Source organism: Doryrhamphus excisus, linkage group LG17, assembly GCF_037039965.1.
Source record: "Doryrhamphus excisus strain RoL-2023G ecotype Guam linkage group LG17, RoL_Dexc_Guam_v1.1, whole genome shotgun sequence".
Taxonomy (NCBI): domain Eukaryota; kingdom Metazoa; phylum Chordata; class Actinopteri; order Syngnathiformes; family Syngnathidae; genus Doryrhamphus; species Doryrhamphus excisus.
In genome coordinates, this window is record NC_136373.1 from 17,481,923 (window position 1) to 17,503,342 (window position 21,420).

At 43.3% G+C, this 21,420-nt stretch overlaps 3 protein-coding genes and 1 long non-coding RNA gene across 5 annotated transcripts in view; all 4 read right to left on the reverse strand.

Annotated features, from left to right (window-relative positions):
• The window catches only part of LOC144902013 (uncharacterized), a 36,066-nt gene extending 25,834 nt beyond the window's left edge, over positions 1 to 10,232 (reverse strand). Inside the window, exons 1-2 of the long non-coding RNA XR_013630240.1 lie at positions 10,150 to 10,232; positions 9,777 to 9,857 (exon numbers count right to left, since the gene is read on the reverse strand). This is a non-coding gene — a long non-coding RNA (uncharacterized LOC144902013). The remainder of the gene's footprint in view (positions 1 to 9,776; positions 9,858 to 10,149) is intronic.
• Positions 603 to 6,823, reverse strand: LOC131136757 (protein S100-A13). Of its 2 annotated transcripts, none has more exons than XM_058083982.2 (3): positions 6,622 to 6,823; positions 1,039 to 1,163; positions 603 to 924 (listed from the first exon to the last, which is right to left on the reverse strand). In XM_058083982.2, exons 2-3 carry the CDS (start codon positions 1,156 to 1,158, stop codon positions 769 to 771), a joined length of 276 nt encoding a protein of 91 aa, XP_057939965.1. In that variant the 5' UTR covers positions 1,159 to 1,163; positions 6,622 to 6,823; the 3' UTR covers positions 603 to 768. The 2 variants fall into 2 exon arrangements, with proteins under 2 accessions (XP_057939965.1, XP_057939964.1); XM_058083981.2 differs by having other exon boundaries at positions 1,039 to 1,160; positions 6,622 to 6,815.
• A 217-nt stretch (positions 10,233 to 10,449) lies between the features above and the next one.
• pbxip1b (pre-B-cell leukemia homeobox interacting protein 1b) lies at positions 10,450 to 20,189 on the reverse strand. The gene is made up of 11 exons (XM_058083963.2): positions 20,018 to 20,189; positions 17,475 to 17,556; positions 17,183 to 17,240; positions 17,023 to 17,093; positions 16,302 to 16,608; positions 15,207 to 15,446; positions 15,103 to 15,126; positions 14,089 to 14,141; positions 13,569 to 13,682; positions 12,669 to 12,870; positions 10,450 to 12,597 (listed from the first exon to the last, which is right to left on the reverse strand). Exons 2-11 carry the CDS (start codon positions 17,523 to 17,525, stop codon positions 11,057 to 11,059), a joined length of 2,661 nt encoding a protein of 886 aa, XP_057939946.2. The 5' UTR covers positions 17,526 to 17,556; positions 20,018 to 20,189; the 3' UTR covers positions 10,450 to 11,056.
• A 326-nt stretch (positions 20,190 to 20,515) lies between these two features.
• lenep (lens epithelial protein) lies at positions 20,516 to 21,147 on the reverse strand. Its single transcript, XM_058083980.2, has 2 exons — positions 20,701 to 21,147; positions 20,516 to 20,604 (listed from the first exon to the last, which is right to left on the reverse strand). The coding sequence occupies exon 1, from the start codon at positions 21,078 to 21,080 to the stop codon at positions 20,796 to 20,798; it is 285 nt and encodes a 94-aa protein (XP_057939963.2). The 5' UTR covers positions 21,081 to 21,147; the 3' UTR covers positions 20,516 to 20,604; positions 20,701 to 20,795.
• Between the last annotated feature and the right edge of the window lie 273 nt (positions 21,148 to 21,420).

The following is a 21,420-nucleotide window of genomic DNA, read 5'->3' on the forward strand; positions in this document are numbered from 1 at the left end:
AGTAGTCGTATTTAATTTCAAAAAAAAACAAAACTATCACAAAATATTAGTATTATTTAATTAAAAGAAATGTGGAAATACTAATATTTTGCAGTGGTATTATTTAATTAAAAAAACAGCAAATTTTGACATAGTAATATTTTTAGTTGCAGTATTCAGTTTAATAAAAAACAACTGAAAATCTGGGGATAATACAAATTATTTGGAGAATTATTATTTTTAGTTGTATTTCATATTTAAAAAAAATACCTGGACATAATACTAATACTTTAATTATTAAAAAAAAAACCTGGAGATAAGAGTAATATTTTTTGTATGTCATGTTGACAGTTTTTCCCTGCAGGATGGTTAGTGTGTGTGTGTGTGTGTGTGTGTGTGCGAGTATAGTGTTGCATGCGGAGCACAATGGGACGCCATCTCCTGCGTGTCAGGATCTGGTTGCAGTGCTTGATGCACCAAAGCGCTGCTGACTAGGACTCATCAGGGATGCCACACTAGCTAATTTTAGCAGCAGCGGCATCAGCAGGTACGATCGCACGTCAACCACGGGGAACCACGACACACACACTCGGCCTCATCAATGACGACACACGACACCGTCAATCAGTATGAAGCTTTTATTGAGAGTTGGCACTCTTGGTAAGGAGTCCTTCAATGCGGGTTCGAGATCCCCATGGAGGGAAGCTTTACATGTTGAGAGCACGATGTTAGCCGTATGACAAGCATGACAAAAAACAAGCAAAGAAAAGCATGCCGGGTCTTCTCCATCTATGACGCTGCCGCGTTGGACTCAAGCTTGCTCTGACTGAGCGACTTGGCCAAGTAGCCAATCAGAGTGAGGTATTCCTGGAAGCTGACCTTGCCGTCGCTGTTCTCGTCCAGGCCGCACTGCATCTCCTTGATGGCCGCCGAGCTGTTTGTGTCCTGCAACAAAAGCCACTCCGGTCAATGTGATGAAGAGCAAAACGGAACATGTTTGCATGTGGTAGTGGTGGTGGTGTAGGGGGGTTGGGAGGAGGGGGGGGGGCTTTTCCTCACCTCCATGATGCCGCTAAATTGCTTCTTAACCATCTTCTGGAAGGACTTGCTGTCCAGGTTCCCCTTCCCTCTGCTAGAACTTACAAAGGTGGTCACCAGTGTCTGGATGGCTGACTCCATGTCTGCTGGGGGGGGGAGAAGAACACAGTAAAAATACAGAAGACGAGGGGAGAGGGATCTCAACATATCAAATCATACTAAAACATATTACTATTATAGCCACATTATTTTCTTTAAATTAATTACTAAACAAATATTGGTATTATCGCCACATTTCCTGTTTTATTAATAGTAATACAGCAAAAACATTTGTACCACAACTAAAAATATTATTGTCTCAGAATCCTCTTTATTTAATTAAATACTACAGAAAATATTTGTATTATCGCCACATTTCCTGTTTTATTAATAGTAATACAGCAAAAACATTTGTACCACAACTAAAAATATTATTGTCTCAGAATCCTCTTTATTTAATTAAATACTACAGAAAATATTTGTATTATCTCCACATTTTCTGTTGTTTTTGAAATACTACAAAATATTAGTATTATCCATAGATTTTTTTGTTAATTAAAAAGTACTGCAAAAAATATTACTAGTATCTCAAAGTTTTCTGTTTTTTTTTAATTAAATAATATGAGTCATAGTTCCACATTTTTTGTTTGTCTTTTTTTTAACTAATACTCCTACAAACCACTACAAAATATTAGTATTTACTGTTTTTTAAAATTATTTATTTTTATTATTTTTCATCCATTTTTTTGGTTACGACCCAAAAATATACTTTTTTTTAATTTTATCATAATTTCCAAAAATAATTTTTAAAATGTATTTTTTCAATGTAATTACATTTGTAAAAAAAACATCATAAAAGAGAACATTTGGCGAGAGCAGGATAAAAGCAAGTTATTACGGTACTAATATGTTTAGTATACAGTAGGTGTTTTTGTAATAAAACAGAGAGGGAACGCTATTGAGAGAACGTAGTACAGAGTATGCGGTAAATGCAGTAGAGTACAACAGGAAGTGAGGAAGGCGATACGAAGAGCTGATGTGAGCGTACGGTGTGCAAGGTGCAGGAGCGAGCCATGCACGCTCTTGAGGCGAAAAGGAGAAAGAGCGATGGAGGAGGAGGAAGAGGAGGAGGAAGAGGTAAACAATGCGAGCTGTGATCTCTGACGGCGGACACCCGATCTCCGAGATGCCAACCCGTGCTCACATTACGCCCCACCGTCCGTCTGCCGCTGGACCGTCAGCCCTGCACGCCGTATCTCAAGTAAGGGATGGAAAGCAGCAACAAAGGGTCACCTGCCTCAGCATGACATCGCTGCACAAACAATGGCCGCTCCACCACGAACACAAATACCTATGTGCTTCACCCCAACGCTAACTAGCTAGCTCGCTAGCAGACGAGGCCACACGGATCTGCTTTAATCAATTTTTATCTCCTGGTCACATGACATGTTGGCGTAGAAAGGACAAGGGGATGCGCCAAGAACTCTATGTGGCTAGCTTTAGGGCCGCTTCTTTGGCAGGGTAATGGGATCTATGTAATACGCAGTAAGACACACAAGCACCATGTTTTCATCCTTAGTATATGGGCCCAAAGTGTCCCACTGCAGCTAAGGTCATATGGGGTGACGAGGCCAAATCATATAATCATATCCTAGCGTGTTCCTCTTAGGATGACATAACGTGTGGTTACACAGTCACTTCCTATTTGTTGTCCGGCATGCTAATTGTTATTATTATTATTATTATTATGGAACACATTGCATGCAGAATGCTATTCAAATAGAGTTGTTGTGTAATAGATGGAAACAAAACTAATCAGGATCTAATCACAGAATTAAGTATGGAAATGTGGAACTGAAGAAGCGACGTTTGCCAATTATGCAAATGAAGCCACAAAAGTCAGCTGCTTATGAGGTCAGCCGTCATGGATTCCATTTTGGAGCGGATCATCATCCCTGCAGCGCGGTTGGATTTGCGGAGAAGACCGACTGGGAAAGACCATGCGGCACGGCCAAGAACATCTGCCTGGAGTTGTTGTTATTGTTGCTTAGTTACACTGCTGCAAGATGATAAATCTCCATGAGACGCGACTGTCACAGCACAAAGCTCACGCTGGTCCACACTGGTCGAACTCTGGTCCACACCCTGGGACGCTTCATGGGATGAAAGGAGCTCATCCCGCCTCCTAATGTGTCCACGGAGCACGCACACGTTCACTGGGCCTTAGTCATGGGGAACTACCGTTCTTATGAGCCGCTCGCTGCAGTCAATCGGGTACTACGTTCACTCCTGTCAGCCGTCACAAAGTGAGTACCTGTGACTCAGTGAAACTCGTGTCTTTGTCAAGTACCCGTGACTCAGTGAAACTCGTGTCTTTGTCAAGTACCCGTGACTCAGTGAAACTCGTGTCTTTGTCAAGTACCCGTGAGTCAGTGAAACTCGTGTCTTTGTCAAGTACCCGTGACTCAGTGAAACTCGAGTCTACTTCAAGTACCCATGACTCAGTGACACTCAAGTCTCAGTCAAGTACCCGTGAGTCAGTGAAACTCGATTCTACATCAAGTACCCATGAGTCAGTGAAACTCGGGTCTACATCAAGTACCCATGAGTCAGTAAAACTCGGGTCTACGTCAAGTACCCATGAGTCAGTGAAACTCGGGTCTACGTCAAGTACCCATGAGTCAGTGAAACTTGGGTCTGCGTCAAGTACCCATGAGTCAGTGAAACCCGGGTCTACGTCAAGTACCCGTGACTCAGTGAACCTCGGGTCTACATCAAGTACCCGTAACTCAGTGAACCTTGGGTCTTCATCAAGTACCTGTGAGTCAGTGAAACTCCAGTCTTCATCAAGTACCTGTGAGTCAGTGAAACTCCAGTCTTTGTAGAGTACCATGGGTCTTCGTCGAGCATTGGCGATGCAGCTCAGGAAGGAGAGGAGAGGCTAATACATATAATAATATATGCAAATGCAGCTACAGCAACAATTAATGACAAGTTCATTAATTTAGTGAGCAGCAGCAGAGTGAGTGAACGAGTTAACAGAGACGAGTACCCGATTCAGTAAAAACTCCTGAGTTGTGAATGACTGCTCGCACATCGCAAGCAGCCACAATTAGGAGCTTGCCTGCATTAACCTAATTAGTGAGCCAGTGAGGCCAAACACACATCAAGATTGGGTTTCATGTGGCCTTATCATGCCAGCACACACACACACACACACACACACACACACACACACACACACACACACACTTTTTCCTACACACTAGTGAGCATCTGTCACCAGCTTGTTGTTCATCATTATTTTTTAATTATTTAACACCTTACTGAAATTGTCACAACACCTTTGGAACAACAGCAGGCAGGCCTAGTGGTGTGTGTGTGTGTGTGTGTGTGTGTGCGTGTGCGTTTAGGTCATACATTGTAATGACTGACAGGCACCAATTAGCATGTCCTTCAAGTGTAATGACACAAACATGAAACCATTTTTACAACTGGTTAACGAAAGCAAGCAGAGGTGAGTTAGTTTGTAGCGTTAGCTTCATAACGAGCACGAGGACGGCCTGCTTGGGTGAGCGAGTGCACATTCACACGTGCTTTGCCCTCAAGCATGACTCACAGGAGTCATGCCTGTTTACGTGCATTGCCTTGTTCGTTTTGCTCCTAAATGGAATTTGATAAAGATAAAGTCTGTGTGTATCTGAACGTTAGAGGTTGAATAGCTAATTTGTCCTTTCCATCGGGGTTCTTCAAAGTGTGGCACAGTGAGCCTCCCCTTACAGAACATAAACTGGAATAGACTGCTTGTATCGTAGTACCGATATTGAAGATTTTAGACACAGGTCGATATAGCCCATATGGCCCAATAGCCACTATTATAAAGTATTGGAAAGACGCATTTATACGTGTTTTACATTTTTTTGCACGAGAGGCAAATCGAGGTGATGACGCAACTGCACAATAGCAGAGATCATGTTTGGTGCAGTTTTAGGCCGTAAAAACAGCCACAAAGTGGCAGAAGTGTGTTTTATAAGGGCTCGGCATGCATCTGTCCCATGTAAGAATCGCCCCACAGCAAGCAGGAAGTGGAGCTGTGTAGCGTGCACAAGGTCATGCATTGAAGGGGACGTGTTAAATTGTTATTTTCACGTAAAACAACCATTCGTGACATAGTTTTGATATTTTGGCTAAATATATATGGCTAAAGGGCTGCACTCTGGTAGAGTTGTTAGCGTGCAGGCCTCACAGCTAGGAGACCCAAGTTCGATTCCACCCTCGGGCATCTGTGTGTGGAGTTTGCATGTTCTCCCCGTGCGTTCCTCGGGTTTCCTACCCCATTCCAAAAACATGCTAGGTTAATTAGCCTGGTGATTGGCTGGCCAGCAGTCCAGGGTGTACCCCGCCTCTTGCCCCAAGACAGCTGGGATAGGCTCCAGCATAAGCGGTAGAAAATGACTAAATTTAATTTCTATCGTCTAATTAGGAAAATATTTGATATTTAATATTGACTCATAGTTTGTGGAAAGTCACCAACTAACATCGATAAACAACACCTTATTGTACATGCTTACACTGACCCCGCCCCTTTTGAGATATTCACCCAAACCTCGGTCACATGTATTTGAAAGTTCCGACCGCCAATGAATGCCACAACAACAGTGCCAGCGAGTGTATGGTGTCTTTGTACTACTGTACGTGCAACGCAGACAACACAAAGAGTCGAACACGCTCCAGGTATCAGCGTGTCTTTCAGGTTGGACAGTACAGTGTTGCAACTACCAAGTAGACAGGTACAAGCAGGTTCACAGCAAGGCCGGTCTGATCACTTTATTCTACTAATATTTCCACTTTATACAACTGTTTACTTGGAATATTTGGTACTACTACTTTTAAAATGACTTTTTCTGGTAATACTATAAGATATTACCATCAATTTTTAAAATATTCTGACTTTAATCAAACACATTTTGACTTTCTGGATAATGATCAATATGTAAACAGCAGCCGGTAGCGGAGTGAATGTCGTCCGTCCTACCCAGCACCCTAAAGGTGTCACTGTGACACTTCCTGTTATCTAGCTAGCCGTCATCACCTGTGCATGTCGAGTACAACAACATCATTCGCACTGATAAGAAAAAGAAAGACCAAAAAAAATCTGACCTCCATTACACGGGTCACATGTGCCAAAACGGCGTGACGGGGACAACGTCGGGGTGACAGGGGATCGGGCCCGGCCCCCCCCCTGCCCCACTTTTAGCTGTAGCCCAAACTAATGCTGACAATTTGTACAAAGACCGCAGCAGGGAGTGACACTGAGCTCATGAATTAGTGAACGTGACACGGCTTGGGTTTCCCCGGACGTGTAAAGGGACGGGGGTTCGTTTACCAAGAAGGAGAACCTGATCCGGCAAGATGGCTCGGTAACGACGCAAGAAAAAGCATGGAAAATTCATGAGAAGGCCGCAGAAATACATACATACAATAGCATGCTTAAATCATGTCCATGCAGACAGAAAAGAAAGCATAAATGTTCTGTCAGTAAAATGGAGAAAAAGCCGTACTCACCGATTGGATTGAGACTTTTGGTAAAGCTACAATCGGTGCGGCTTCTTCTTCTTCTTCTTTCTTCTGCGCTAGATGAGGCAGCAACACATATCTTTTCCGTGATTTCACTTCTCTCCCAGCCAACTTTTTTTCACTGTCACAGGGCGTGTGCGTGGGGGAGAAGGAATGTGGAAAGGGGCGCTGCTGCCTTCAAGTGTGCAGCATTCCCACTCATTGTGTTTGCTGCACTGTAAAAAACCACTTTTTAAAAATGCTTTCATTTGAAACTTTTATATCATTTCACTTTTGCATCTTTCTTGCGTCTCATTACATGCAGGAAACTGTGTGTGTGGGTGTGTGTGTTTGTACACACAGATACACAAAGGCCACACCCTGACACAAAACACACGCCTAAAGCACAACACATGAGAGACAGACAGTGAACGCCTCACTGTGCATTCTCCAGATAGTTGTGCATAAGGCGTATAGATTTGATGCTTACAAACAACAAATTAGCACAAGAACATGTAAGCACAGCTAGCGTATGTGCAGAGGAGGAGGAATCTCATAATATTGCTATAAAATCATAAGTTGTGTAAGCTCAGAATAGAAACAATAGCATGACTCCAATAAATGTTCATGAAGAACTCACCTAAAAGGGTCTCTGTCCCCATCCAGTGGTCACTTGATTGAACTGCATGTATGTTCACAAAACAAAACCATGGAATTCCCCCTCTTGGAAACACTGTGGAGGTGTTGCATTTGATGTCAAATTCATTAACAAGGCGTTGTTTGTGTAAACAAGAGGAAATGACAAACAGGAGACTTAGGGTTTGTTGGGACACGCCCCTTGCAAGAATAAAACAACGTCTGATGACTGACAGTAAATACAGGGCTCCTCGTGTGAGTCACCAGTTTAAGGTTGTGTAATTGCCGGCCTTGTCTGGCTACACATGCTAGTACTTGCCAGCTAGTATCCACTTATGGATATCACTAAGTGGCTACACATGCTAGTACTTGCCAGCTAGTATCCACTTATGGATATCACTAAGCGCCTACACATGCTAGTACTTGCCAGCTAGTATCCACTTATGGATATCACTAGGTGGCTACACATGCTAGTACTTGCTAGCTAGTATCCACTTATGGATATCACTAAGTGGCTACACATGCTAGTACTTGCCAGCTAGTATCCACTTATGGATATCACTAAGCGGCTACACATGCTAGTACTTGCCAGCTAGTATCCACTTATGGATATCACTAGGTGGCTACACATGCTAGTACTTGCTAGCTAGTATCCACTTATGGATATCACTAAGTGGCTACACATGCTAGTACTTGCTAGCTAGTATCCACTTATGGATATCACTAGGTGGCTACACATGCTAGTACTTGCTAGCTAGTATCCACTTATGGATATCAATAAGTAGCTCCACATGCTAGTACTTGCTAGCTAGTATCCACTTATGGATATCACTAAGCGGCTACACATGCTAGTACTTGCTAGCTAGTATCCACTTATGGATATCACTAAGTGGCTACACATGCTAGTACTTGCTAGCTAGTATCCACTTATGGACATCACTAAGCAAGCGGCTACACATGCTAGTACTTGCCAGCTAGTATCCACTTATGGATATCACTAAGCGGCTACACATGCTAGTACTTGCCAGCTAGTATGCACTTATGGATATCACTAAGCGGCTACACATGCTAGTACTTGCCAGCTAGTATCCACTTATGGATATCACTAAGCGGCTACACATGCTAGTACTTGCTAGCTAGTATCCACTTATGGATATCACTAAGTGGCTACACATGCTAGTACTTGCTAGCTAGTATCCACTTATGGATATCACTAAGCAAGCGGCTACACATGCTAGTACTTGCTAGCTAGTATCCACTTATGGATATCACTAAACAGACCAGCATGAGTAATATCTCAGACAGTAATTGGAACTAATGCTTTTTCCACAAACAGTAAACAAGTAACCACCATACATGGCATCTGTAAAGCTGACTGTGACAGTGGATTGTATAGAAAAAGTACTGCACTAATTAACTTTATGTTACTGTAGTAAATACAAGGCCATTATTGCCGAAATCAACACTTTGACTTGGACATCATTGAACAATTTGATTTCATGTATTATGTTGTTTCTTTTATTTGTTGGATTTAAACAAATCTTGACATTTGAATGACAATGTTAAACACACTTGAGAAATTAATGCAAAATGTATGGGAATTAGGACCCGAACCAACTTTTCCCACTGCAGTTATGTCTGCTACTTTAAAATGGGACACTCTGAGAGCACAAAGCATCCCAGAGACGACACCAAGCATGTCGGATAAAAAGCAATGAAAAATGGAGTTGGAGCCTCATGAAACATTCCCAAATGCCAAAGACGCAGTGACGCCCCGCTGCCAGCGTCGCTGTTGAAAGTGAATGTATTACCAACTCAACAAGTGTGCAATGTGACCAGTGGACGTTAAACACATTGCAACATTTGTGCAGTTCAGTTGTGTTAACGGACAATCGCCTCAAACTTTTTCCCTTTTGGGAGTAACAAAAAAAAAAATAAATAGTTGAAGTGCTGCAGCGAGCAAAAAGAAAGTCATAAAACAGGTACAATTACATCGCCGTGTCACCAAAACTTTTGCGAACGAGCCACTTGGGCTCCGGCCGCTGACAGCTCTTATTACTTAGGCTTAAGCCCTGACAGGAGGTGCACATTAGGGAAACACTTATAGCACTAACAAGCTCACTTGCTTCATCATCCAAAACCTAGTTTGCAGAAGTTTTGAGGTCTCCCAACATCCTGCTCTCCTCTGAGTCATCACTGAGGCCAGCCAACATGGCCACTCAGAGCTTTTAAATAGACACATTGGGAAACAATCGGAGATTTTAAGAATAAAGTTGTAAATTTATGGTATTCATTCATTTAGGTATATCTGCGTGGAGTTTGCATGCTCTCCTGTTGTGTGGTGGGGGAAGGGGGCAGGGGGTACCTCCGGGTACTCTGGCTTCCTCCCACATTCCAGAAAACATTCCTGTTATGTGAACTAAAGTCTCTATTGTCCGGAGGTGGGGATAAGAGTGTGAATGCTTGTTTATGTGTTCTATGCTGGGACACCATCATAAATTCCCCATGGACCCCCGTGTACCATGTACCTATTGTTTGGGGTCCCTGCCAGCCATGGGTCCTTGGAATTGTCCTAACTTCCGGCCGGGTTCTCCAGCTCCCCTGTGACCCTAATAAGGACAATTGAGCACAATGTTAAACTGATATTCATATATTGGAAATACTTTTTGTTTATTTGGCACATGTAACATATTTGGCGATTAGTACATATTAATCATATTGATCAAGATCGTCAAAGTAGTCCAAGTAAAAAAGTATCGTATCGGCGATGGTTTGTCAATAGTCACTATACAAATAATTAGCTTCAACTAGGTGTGACTAAATATCTTTGTTTACTCTATAATCTATACACTTTCAAAACATGTAAATTCAACCAGCTTCCAAAAGCGAAATGAGTCCTACCTGTGACGTTTTAGGGATAAATTATCAATCGATGGCAATATGGAAACGCCATTTTTGTGGCGAACCGGGAAAATAGCCCTTGGACTTCCGGGTCAATTAATAGCGAAACTATATAAGGACGAGTGTGATTGGCTGGAAGAGGTAGCTTCTGATTGGCTGGACGAGGTAGTTTATCGCACGTCAACCAATCTAAAAACTCAATGTACCAATGTAACCGCCCAATGGGCTATCCGGAAGAGATGCCGGATGGCGGTCACAAACACTTGAACACACTTTTAGAACGACTTTAAGACAACTTGGGATTGTCGGGTGCCGAAACTTTATTGAACAACACGAGTGACAATATGAACATTCTAACAAAACAAAAGCACTTTATGCCTGAAAATAAGCAAAAGTAAACAATGAACACATGCCTTCGTAGGGATGGTCAACCTAATACACAAACTTGAAAAATGAAGTTTTAGTGCAGTTATATAACTGAAAAGCAACAAACAAGCTTATAACAGTCATTTTTATGTGCCTTCCTATATTATGCCGAAATGCAAAAAAATAAGTTACTTGTATATTTTAAGTGTTTAATGCAAGTATGTACAAATATTCCAAAAGGAAACCAACAGACTGCTTATTTAATAATAATAATAAAAAAAAGAAACAAAACACTTGAGTATCTCCTGCCTGACACATCGCCATGGAAACAGACTGATTGGTGTCAAGAGTAAGACTTGAGTGCGAGTGCTGCAGGAATAGACGCAGAGGATCTTCATTGTGGATGATATGCAGACTCTTTATCCGATCAGGTCTTGGCGGTGTACATGGAAAAGGTGGGCAAGTGAATGAATGACTAAATGAATCTTCTACAGCCGTCAAGCGTTACATTATGGTGGTCCGATATTCATCACTTCCTCCTTCATCCGCTCGCTCGCCCGCTCTCCTTCTTCCACTCCCCTTTGCGCGTCTCAGCTCCTGCCGCTAAAAACCTCTGCAGCGCTTCCCTTCCAAACGCTTCCATCTCCTCCTCCAGAGCGCTGCCCTCCTCCTCCTCCATGTCTTCGTCTCCTTCCACCATGTCTTCCAGGATGTCAGCCAGGTCCTTGACGAACCTGCGGAAGTTCACCTGATCGTGCATGAACATGCCGTCACGGAAGAACTCGGCAGTTAGCTTTTGGAGCTCCTCTCTTTTGGAGGAGTCCACGCCGGCCTGCTCTGCCTTGGCCAGGTACGTCTGGAGGATGGACTCAAACTGGGCGAAGGAGACCGGCTGCAGGCCCTCAGCCTGAGCGCAGGCCTCCGGGGAAAGGCAGTGCTGAGGGGCTTTGGGCTTCCTGTGGAGGCGGTTCCTCTGCTGGCTCCAGTAGTCTGCTTGATGGAGGTCGGGAGGTGTCTTCCTCTCACCCCACAGGTGCTCCTCATGGGGGTGGCGGCGGTGGTACCCAGTGAACTTGTCATCTCCGTGTTTGGTATCATCTGTCCACTCCCCGCTGTCCTCTTTCTTCTTCCACTCGTCTTTTTTCTTGTCCTTCCTAAAGTCCTGATGGCCTTTCCCGTTCTGATGATTCCCCTGCTCCCCGTCATCCTTCTCTCGAGCTTGTTTTTTGGAATGGTCGTAATGTTTCCGCTCACCTTTTTGATCGCTGCCCATCCACTTCCCGTCCTTCTTTTTCTCTCCACCCCATTTCTCCTGACCACGTTCCTCAAAACCATCTTTCACCTTCTTGGCCCCGCTCCACTTCTCCTTCGCCGCGTGAATCTCTCCATCTTTTCCTCCCGCCCACTCCTTTGTCTTCTTCTCGTGCTTGTTCTTCTTCCACTCCTTGTCCTCTTTCCACACCTTATCCTTCTTCCACTCCTTGTCCTCCTTCCACTCCTTGTCCTCCTTCCACTCCTTGTCCTCCTTCCACTCCTTGTCCTCCTTCCACTCCTTGTCCTCCTTCCACTCCTTGTCCTCCTTCCACTCCTTGTCCTCCTTCCACTCCTTGTCCTCCTTCCACTCCTTATCCTTCTTCCACTCCTTGTTCTTCTTCCACTCCTTGTCCTCCTTCCACTCCTTGTCCTCCTTCCACTCCTTGTCCTCCTTCCACTCTTTCCTCTCAGTCTTGTCAACACGTTCCTTCTTCTCTCCTCTCTCCTTCCAAGTCTTGCCCTCGTCTCCTCTGCTCACTTTCTCCTTCTTCCAGTCTTTATCCTTCCACTGGTTCTCCTCCTTGTGGCTCTTACGCTTCTCTTCCCCTTCCTTCAGCTTGTCTTTATCATACGCCTTTGCCTCCTTTCGCTCTGTTTTTCCGCCATCTTTGCGCTCCTTCCGCTCCCCTTCTTTCCATTCGGACTTTTTGCTCTCTTTCCACTCTTTCTTCTCGCCCCTGTCGTGTTTCTCCTTCTCTGCTCTCCGCTCATCCCCGGGTTTGGGAGATGCCTCCTGTTGTCCATCTGTCGGTTGGCCCCTGGGGGGCGCTGTTGATAAAGAAGAAGACTGAGTGAAGCCACACAAACAATGAACTCCTACTCGCCCTGTCGCTTCCCACCTGGGCGCTTCAACTCCGTGACAGTGGACCTGAGAGCTTCTAGTTCTTTCTGAAGGGTGGGCAGAGTCTCCAGCTCTCTCTTCATCCTCTCGTTCTCCTTCTGAAGGAGAGGAACGGATGCCATTTCTGATTTTAACCGGCTGTTTTCCTCCTGTCCCTCCGCTGCTTGACCCTTCACCGCTTTCAGCTCTTCTTTCTGCGCCTGGATAAGACACACAAAGAAATCAAATCAACAAACAAACATTTTTTTAACTCGTTAGCAGCTTAAAGTCGGCGATGAAAGTGTTGCTGACTGCTTAACTCATTCGGAGAATATGAATATGAATAATTAGGCTAATGTTAGCAGACGTATATGTCACAGCCGTCCTTGCATGAGTACTCAGCTCGTTCATCTTCTTATATTCCAATATTTGCTGGAGGAATAAGCACTATGAGGCACTTCTTCATTCTAATAAGGAAAAGCTTGTAACAAAACACAACAGTGCCACCAAGTGGTCACCAGAAGGTGCAGCATTCCATAGCAGTAAAAGATGATGGATACGTTTTAAAGACTCCCATTGTTTTTTTTCCCCTGAATAAGTGATACTACATCAATGTAGTATCAATGAAAATACTAGTAGTACAATCGCTCGCTCTATTGGCGACCGCAGTGTTGCGTTTGGCAGCGATCATCTTTTGGGAACTCATCATAACGCTCCATAATAATTACTTGCTCATTTTTTGTAAAAAATACACCTACTAGGATGAGCGGACGGAGAGTAATATGAGGCCAAACGCCCCCCCCCCCTTACGTGAATGCGCACTGACCACAAAACCGACAAACGGACCTGACAAAAAGTACCTTGATAACCACCGCCTCCTAATGTTGTGAAGTGAAAATATTCTGAAATGTGGACGGACCTGAAGTTGGGCTTGCAGGACAGAAATCTGCTGGTTTCCTTTGGCGAGTTTGGTCAGAAGCTCGGCGTTGTCGGCGTCTACCGAGGACGGAGGAACTTCTGGATGAAGCCACTCCTGCAATTAAAAGGAAAGGCGAGACGAGTTTCATTAGAAGTGGAACTAATCGATGTGTTATAACAGTCCCTTCCATCGGGGCTGTACTGTATATACACACACGGGAAATAAAGTACTACAGCCCACCAATCACAGCCTTTATGACCCGTGTCTTGCGTAGCATACACCGGTGCCTCAATGCAGATGCATAAAGCAGGCTTTAAAGCAGTCAGTGTACAGCTTGTATAGCAGTACAGCAGTTACCGTCTACCGATACGAACTCAACACACAACCGTTATTGCCGTCCGAGAGTGGACATATAAAATATCCTCAGGGGTTTCATGCCAAATCGTGTTTCCAAGGAATAACAGTGAAATGAGAGCAACAGAAGATGGAAAAGATGGAGAAACACAAGCATCCGACTGACCTGTTTTCCTGGTTCCTTGGAATCTCTCAGCTCTCTGGTAGTATGATCGCTCTCTGAAAATCATGAAACATGCTTTAAAAAAGTTTTGAGTATATATTCACTTTTTATATACAAAAGGATGCAGGGGGGGGGCGCAGTCTATATTTTTTATTTTATAGATAAAGGCAAAAAAAATGAACTTTGTGTTATTATTAGTATCAAACTTTGCCTTCCAGGGTTCAATTCCCACCCTCGGCCATCTCTGTGTGGAGTTTGCATGTTCTCCCCGTGCATGCGTGGGTTTTCTCCGGGTACTCCGGTTTCCTCCCACATTCCAAAAACATGCTAAAACATGCTAAAAACATGCTAGGTTAATTGGCCACTCCAAATTGTCCATAGGTATGAATGTGAGTGTGAATGGTTGTTTGTCTATATGTGCCCTGTGATTGGCTGGCCACCAGTCCTCTTGCTCGAAGACAGCTGGGATAGGCTCCAGCACCCCCCGTGACCCTCGTGAGGAAAAGCGGTACAAAGTGAATGAATGAATGAAATTTTGCCTTTTCGCTCTATTTTTCCCATTTTTACTGTGTTTTTTTTACTGTTTAATTGTATTTCTACAACGTGCTGCAGGCCGCAAACAGCCCCCGGATTACACTTTGGACACCTCTAACATACAATATTCATTAGCAGTCGCAGGATTGGACGTCTTCTCATCCAATTTCATGAGAAGATTTGTCCAAATTTTGGACTGGTGCAGTAGAGCCCGTCCTAAGTCGGGGCCCTGTGTCCGCCATGTCATCAAGTCCTGGTTCACCGTGCACCAAACGGACATGTAAACAAACCACCGTGTGTTGAAACATCTATTATTGTCTGACCAAAGGTATGTGAATGTGCAAGCCATGGCTACTTGTGTTTATGTCCCCAGTCTGAGGGGCGTCGGCAACAAACGGGTTCCACTGTACTGTGTGTACATAATTGATATTAGAACTGTAACTATATCAACAACAAATGGGTTCAAATGCTTAGCAAACCTACCATCATCCAGGTCCATGAAGACACCTGCAAATACATCACAGCTCAGTCTTAGCGGGTCATCAACAGCTGCCTTCCATCACGTGCTCACAAAGGGGGACGCCTACCTGAGAACAAGACGGTCCCGAGGCCGACCAGGATGACAGCGCCCAGGATGCACTTGTTCAGGGAGAACACGCCCTCGTCCTGCCGCCGTGGCAACTGGAACTCTTCCTCATCTTCCTCCTCCTCTTCCTCATCTATTCTCCCGATGCGCTCCAGAGACGCCAGGAGAGTCCTCTTCGTCTCCTCTGGGTCTCCTTGCCCCCTTGATTCCTTGGCCTTTTCTTCATCCGAACACGGGGAGTCTGGAGTGAACATAAATAGAGTGTACGTGAAAATGACACACTGAGACAGAAAGGCCAATATGAGAGAGGGGAAAAAAAAGACTTTGCCATGTCACATGAAACCACATCCACTCCACACAAATCCCTTAACCGGTGAACAAAAATAGCCACGTTAAAACACACGCACAGTGACAAAAAAAATGCACGATAGTTATTATGCTTTATTATTAGACTCCCCAAGCATGGCTGCTGTCCGCTGACACACTAGATAGTCTAACTGTGGTGAAGCTGCAGTCTCATTTTAGTCCATCACTGTCCACTTGCATTGGGGGCAAGCCAGGCAGTCAACCACCAGACATCCTTGGTTAACGTCCACCTCTGTTAACATCCAAAATGTTTATTAAAATGTTGCCTTGGTTTGCATTGGCCTGCATGTTTAGCATCCAAAATATAAATACCGTCCGGTTTGTTTACGCCACCATCTTGGATCAACAGTGTAGAGAGACATAAGAGACTAATGGACCGTGCCGAGTTATTCCAAATTCCACGGCTAAGAAGATCGTCATCGTTTCAGAGATATGTAAATGTGACGAGAGTGGCTCCGTCATCGAGGGTGACAATCGGTATTTATATCTTTAACGTTTTCATAAAAGGCAAAAATAGGTGACGACATACCTCCAGAATAAAAGCGTGTTTGGTTTAAGCTGGAAAAACGGCCACAAGGTGGCAGAAGTGCATTTTATAAGAACTCTGCCTGCAACTTTTTTATAATTAAATAACGTGATTTTTTACGAGAAATGCCTGCTTTGATTCCTTCATCCTTCATTCGATCCTTACACTGTATAATAAACATATTTCTAGTCTTGTTGCTCATACCTGCGTGTTTTTCAGCCAGATCTGACTCCTCCCCTTCCTGTTGTATAGCCGTCTCCTCCTGTAGAAGATAAGGTGTTCCCTCATGTGTCAACCTCCCTTCTTCCGAGGTGAGATCAACCCCTCCCAGAGTCTCCGTGCTCAGCGGTGAGCCCGAGGGCTCATCTGGGGAGGGGGTCACATAGCCGGAGGCGTCAGCCCGGTCCGGGGCGTCGGGCGCGGCCTGTGGTTGGACGAGTGCGTGGCGGGAAGGAAGAGGGTCATCAGGGGGATGATCAGTGCTGGATTCTTCCTTTCTCTCTTCTGCTACCTGATTAAAAGAAGCAGGTCATGAGAAGTAAAGTAAATTAGCCTCAGGATTGGAAAGGCCATGTTTGTTTTCTACCTATTCTCTCATTCGTCACGTTTGCTTTCACTGTGAGCAAATATTAGACTTGAGCTAAGAGTTGCTTAAGTCATGCTGATTGAAAGTCCTGTTGCTATCATAATAAACATAAAAAACCCAAAAAGAGAATACATAAATGAACATGAACTTAATCCACTTGAATTTAGAATCACTGTTTCGTTTCCCCACACGAACAAATGGAACCAGCAATAATCAGTTCCAGGGTCAAACACATTCTTTATATAACGATACAGGCCATTTTAAGAAAACATACTAAAGGGTAAGACTAGGTTGCTCACTGTGAAATTTAAAGGTTCCACTGATAACATGTTTATTTACCTTGGACTCCAAGTTTGGGGGACCCGCTAAAGAGGCAGCACCCTCTGGGGGCTGGTTGCTCAGACCACCGGCTGGAAGAGACACATTAATACGAGATTGGACACCCCGACCCGTAATAAAGATAAATTGTGTTTGTCATATGTCAAGTAGTTTTGTCAACCTTGATCATGACGCTTGGTCACTTCCTCCAGAGGCCTCACGGTTTCAGTAACAGTCTCCTGGTAGGAAATACACCCAAGATTCAATCACTGAAATCAATATCCATCAGTACATGCTGGCTACGAATGCTAATCTTTGGCTTTTCATGACACACAGCAAAGAAAAGAAAGAGGACAGAAACCTGCTTCCTAATCAGGCGACCCAAAATAAACCCAACTGGGACCAGTTTCCTTTTTGTTCCTCTAAGAAGGCCCGCTCTGCGATTGAGGTTGAACGCAGTGACTTGACAATACCTCAGGGTTGAGGATGGTCCAGCTGTTGTTAGCAGTGTTGCCACCAGACATGGCCCCGCCCCTTTGAGGCTACGCTTGTCTCCTGCAACACACAAAATATATACTGCATAATGAAAAACAAGCAGGTCGCTCAAGTGTACCAAACTAAAACTTTGCTCACTCCTCGCCAGAAAGAGTACATGTTGTAAGTATAGTAGTAATATATAGTATGTACATTTAGCATGTACACCAGCATTTATTAATATTTGTTATTTCATTTTAAGGTTGATTTTCTATAAGCACTGTATGAAAGTGTGGAAGGAATACTACATGACAAGAGTACTAAGCAGCCAGCGGGGAATATTTCATGTCTACCGTTCAATGCCCAACATATGAAGGTCCGTGGTACGTGTTCTATTTAGACACACCCACATGATTTGAATACGTGCCTCTGCCCTGAGGCCTCACCCGTTCTGTCAACACTAAACAGCCACTGTCATGTGTTCTTACAAGTTTGCAGTACATGTTTGCGCTGTGCACAGGAAGTGTGTTTCCCAGGAGCATTTAGTGTCATTAATAGTTTGTTTGTGTATTGTGAGAGTTTGGTCACCCTGACTTTGTTTTTTTTAGCGGGGAAATGTTTTGGCCGAGGCTTGGGTAACTAAGGCCTGGAGGACAACAGAATGGGGGGCGACCATTTCAACACCACCGGGTTCCTAATGGACGACGACAAAGCAAGTCTGGTACCCAGTGGAAACACTACGGCATGGTCCGTGCTAGTCAACTTTCTGTTTGTTAAACTTTCAGAAGGATAGGAAATTCATATACCGCCATCAACTTGTGTATATAATTGATATTAAGTACCTGCTTCCTTGGTTTTTGTGAGTCATCTTTTTCCAAAAGGTTAAAAACCAAAGCAATTTTCCCTGTCAATTAATAACATAAAAGAGCAGCCAAGGGACCATTTGTGGACCGTGGCTATTTCTTGGCCAGCGAAAAATTCTAATAATAATTTAACAAGAAAATGAAAAAAAGCCCAGCAAACAAGGGAAAAATCGACATTTTTTACAGGAATAAAGTGAAAATATTGAGAGAGAAAAAATAATTAAAAAGTGTAAAAGACAATTTTTTCAAATCGGAATATTATGAAAAACAAACCAAAAAAATTAACAAGAAAAAAGTTGAAATAGTTGAAGGCGGGGAAAAAAAACAATCACAAAACTGGAAAAGAATGGACAAGAATCAACTCATTATTAAAAATAAAAATTATGTAATTTTATCAGCATTTGTTGAAATATTAAAGTAATTTGTAATTTTTTTAAAGTTATAAATGTTACAAGAATAAAGCCAATATTGGAATAAAGTAATAATTAGGAGAAGAACATCTACAAAAAGAATGTGGGAAAAAAAAGCTGTAATTTTATTGTTGTAAAATTTAATGTAATTTAATTGCATGAGAATAAAATTGTAATATTATAAGGAAAAAACATCCCGAAAAATGGAAAAGAATGGACAAGAATCAACTCATTATTAAAAATAAAAATAATGTCATTTTATCATCATAGAGTTTAAATATTAAAGTATGTAATTTTTGGTAAAATTATTTAAAAATGTATAAATGTTACGAGAATAAAGCCAAATATTGGAATAAAGTAATGATTAGGAGAAGAACATCTACAAGAAGAATGTGGAGAAAAAAAGCTGCAATTTTACAAGAATAAAGTCAAAATATTCAGAGGTATTTTAACAAGAAAAATGACAATTGCATGAGAATAAAATTGTAATATTATAAGAAAAAAATGATGTCATTTTAGTCCCATAAAGAGAAACAACATCAAGTTAAAGACAGGCATTAGATGTACATTTCATGCCATGTAAGCCACATTCCCCTGGTAGTGACACACTTGTTCAGCAATTTAGGTCTTGTCTCCCATGAGAAGCATTGTGAATCTAGCCTGAGGTCCAAGGAGCATTGCGGTGCATATAGTGGGCTGGTTTAAATAGATAAGAGCTAAATATAGCTGCTGAGATTGACTGGAGACAAGAGCCGGGGGAGCACATCGGAGGTGGCCGTGGAGAACACCCGGGACAGAGGACAGCTGTTATTGCCCAAAATGTAACAAAAAACAGCAACTGGTGTCATTCTTGTGGGGCTCAGGTCACATATAAATGCTTCAAATGCTTAAATTCGTATTAAGTGTAACACGAACGAGTGGCTTGTAGCTGCAACCCGACTTAAAACCGTAGGTTGAAAAACTACCAAAAAAGGTCAACAACAATGTCGCCATGACAGCTGCGAGCATCACGCGCAAAACCGGAAGTAAACACATGGCGCTACTGTTGATGGGGACTACAACAGGAAACGTCATAAATGTCGAAGTGTACGCGCATAAATTAACACAAACATACATAAATAAGTATATAAGTGGTTGAAACTCATTTGTATGCCACGAAAGGTGTGTCAGAACCGAATGGTAATTTTACCGATAAATGCGACGTGACAACGTCTCATACAGCAAAAAAAAACTCTCAGCTTATGAACGCTATTCTACATTCCTTCTTACCTTTCTTGGTCCGTTACTTTGTCCAAGTAAAGCAGTCCAGGTTCCGAGAGACTCTCCTTTAATCCTACTTCTTCCCATCCAAGTTGGAGACTGTTACATTTTAGAACGTGCCTCTGAGAACTTTCAGGAACCTCGCGCCTCTAGTCCAATCACAGGCGAGATTTCTCGATATCCCGCCTCCTAGTCTTCACTTCGACCAATGGCAGAGCGTCGTTAATGTACTTGTTTTAAAAGTGTCCGCTTTGATTGACACATGGCAGGTGACTTTAGTACAATAAGCAGTCACTCACAGCGTTTAAAAAAAGGCACGAAATAGCAAATATTATCATTAATAATAATAATAATTTCTAATAAAATAATGAATCTCAATTCAAATCATAATTGGTAATAAATTATCTGTCAAATAAAGCCTACAGAAGGAATTAACAGCATTGAATCACACAAAAAAAGAAGGAACGGCCTTTTTTGTTCCAGCTCTACTTTATAAATAAAATGTACTAAAGATGAAATCCTTTATTATGACCCCACGGTGTGTTTGTGCCTGTATATCCCTCCAAATCAAAGATAATCAAACCAAGAAGTGCATCCTATAAAGAAAAGAAATCAGGAAGAAATGATTATAACATAAACAACCAAGCTAATGAATAATTAAAAGTCAATAGTTAAAAGTTAATAGTACTTGCCATCGTTTTTTCCCAGAATCCCTTGTCGAACGCTCCATCTTTCACAAAGGAATCAGTCATCGGCGTCAAACAGGCAACCCGCTCCATGAACACCCTCAGTCCAGGATCTCCTTGATGCACCAGCAGCACAGCAGGAAGTAGAGGCACTCCTTAAGAGACTGCACAAATCCGTAGGCCACGTTCCCACCCAAGAAGTTCTTGCCACGTCCCAGACCCATGGCCATGTTGCGGAGCTGCTGCCCCAGCGAGGAGGACGAAGAAGAAGCGGGCATGGCTTGGGGAAGAGGACGCTGAGGGTGCATGGCTCCAGACAGGAAAGGGGACAAGGAGTTGACGAAATGGGAGGCGAGGTCTGACAAGTGGGGCAGGATGGGACTCATGCAACTGGTGGTGTCTTCTACCCGAGTCGGCCCTCTTCTCCACTGTCCTGCGTCCTTTCTAGTCCAATGACGGGTGCCCAATCGGCCCGCTACTGTTAAAAGCGCCACCCGCTCACAAAGGGGAGAGTTCCAGGGCCTTCAATAAGGCCGTCACAATCACCTGGATAATGCCTGGCTTTGTGGGGGACAGTACGACACGGCATTGGACCCGCTTCTGGAAGGACATTCAACGCTCCATTTACAGTAGCTTCACACAAGAAGCGTCTGGTAAAAAGTCCGCTAACAATGACCGTGACATGACACCAGTGATGCAAAAAGCTGTGATGTTCATGCCAGGCCA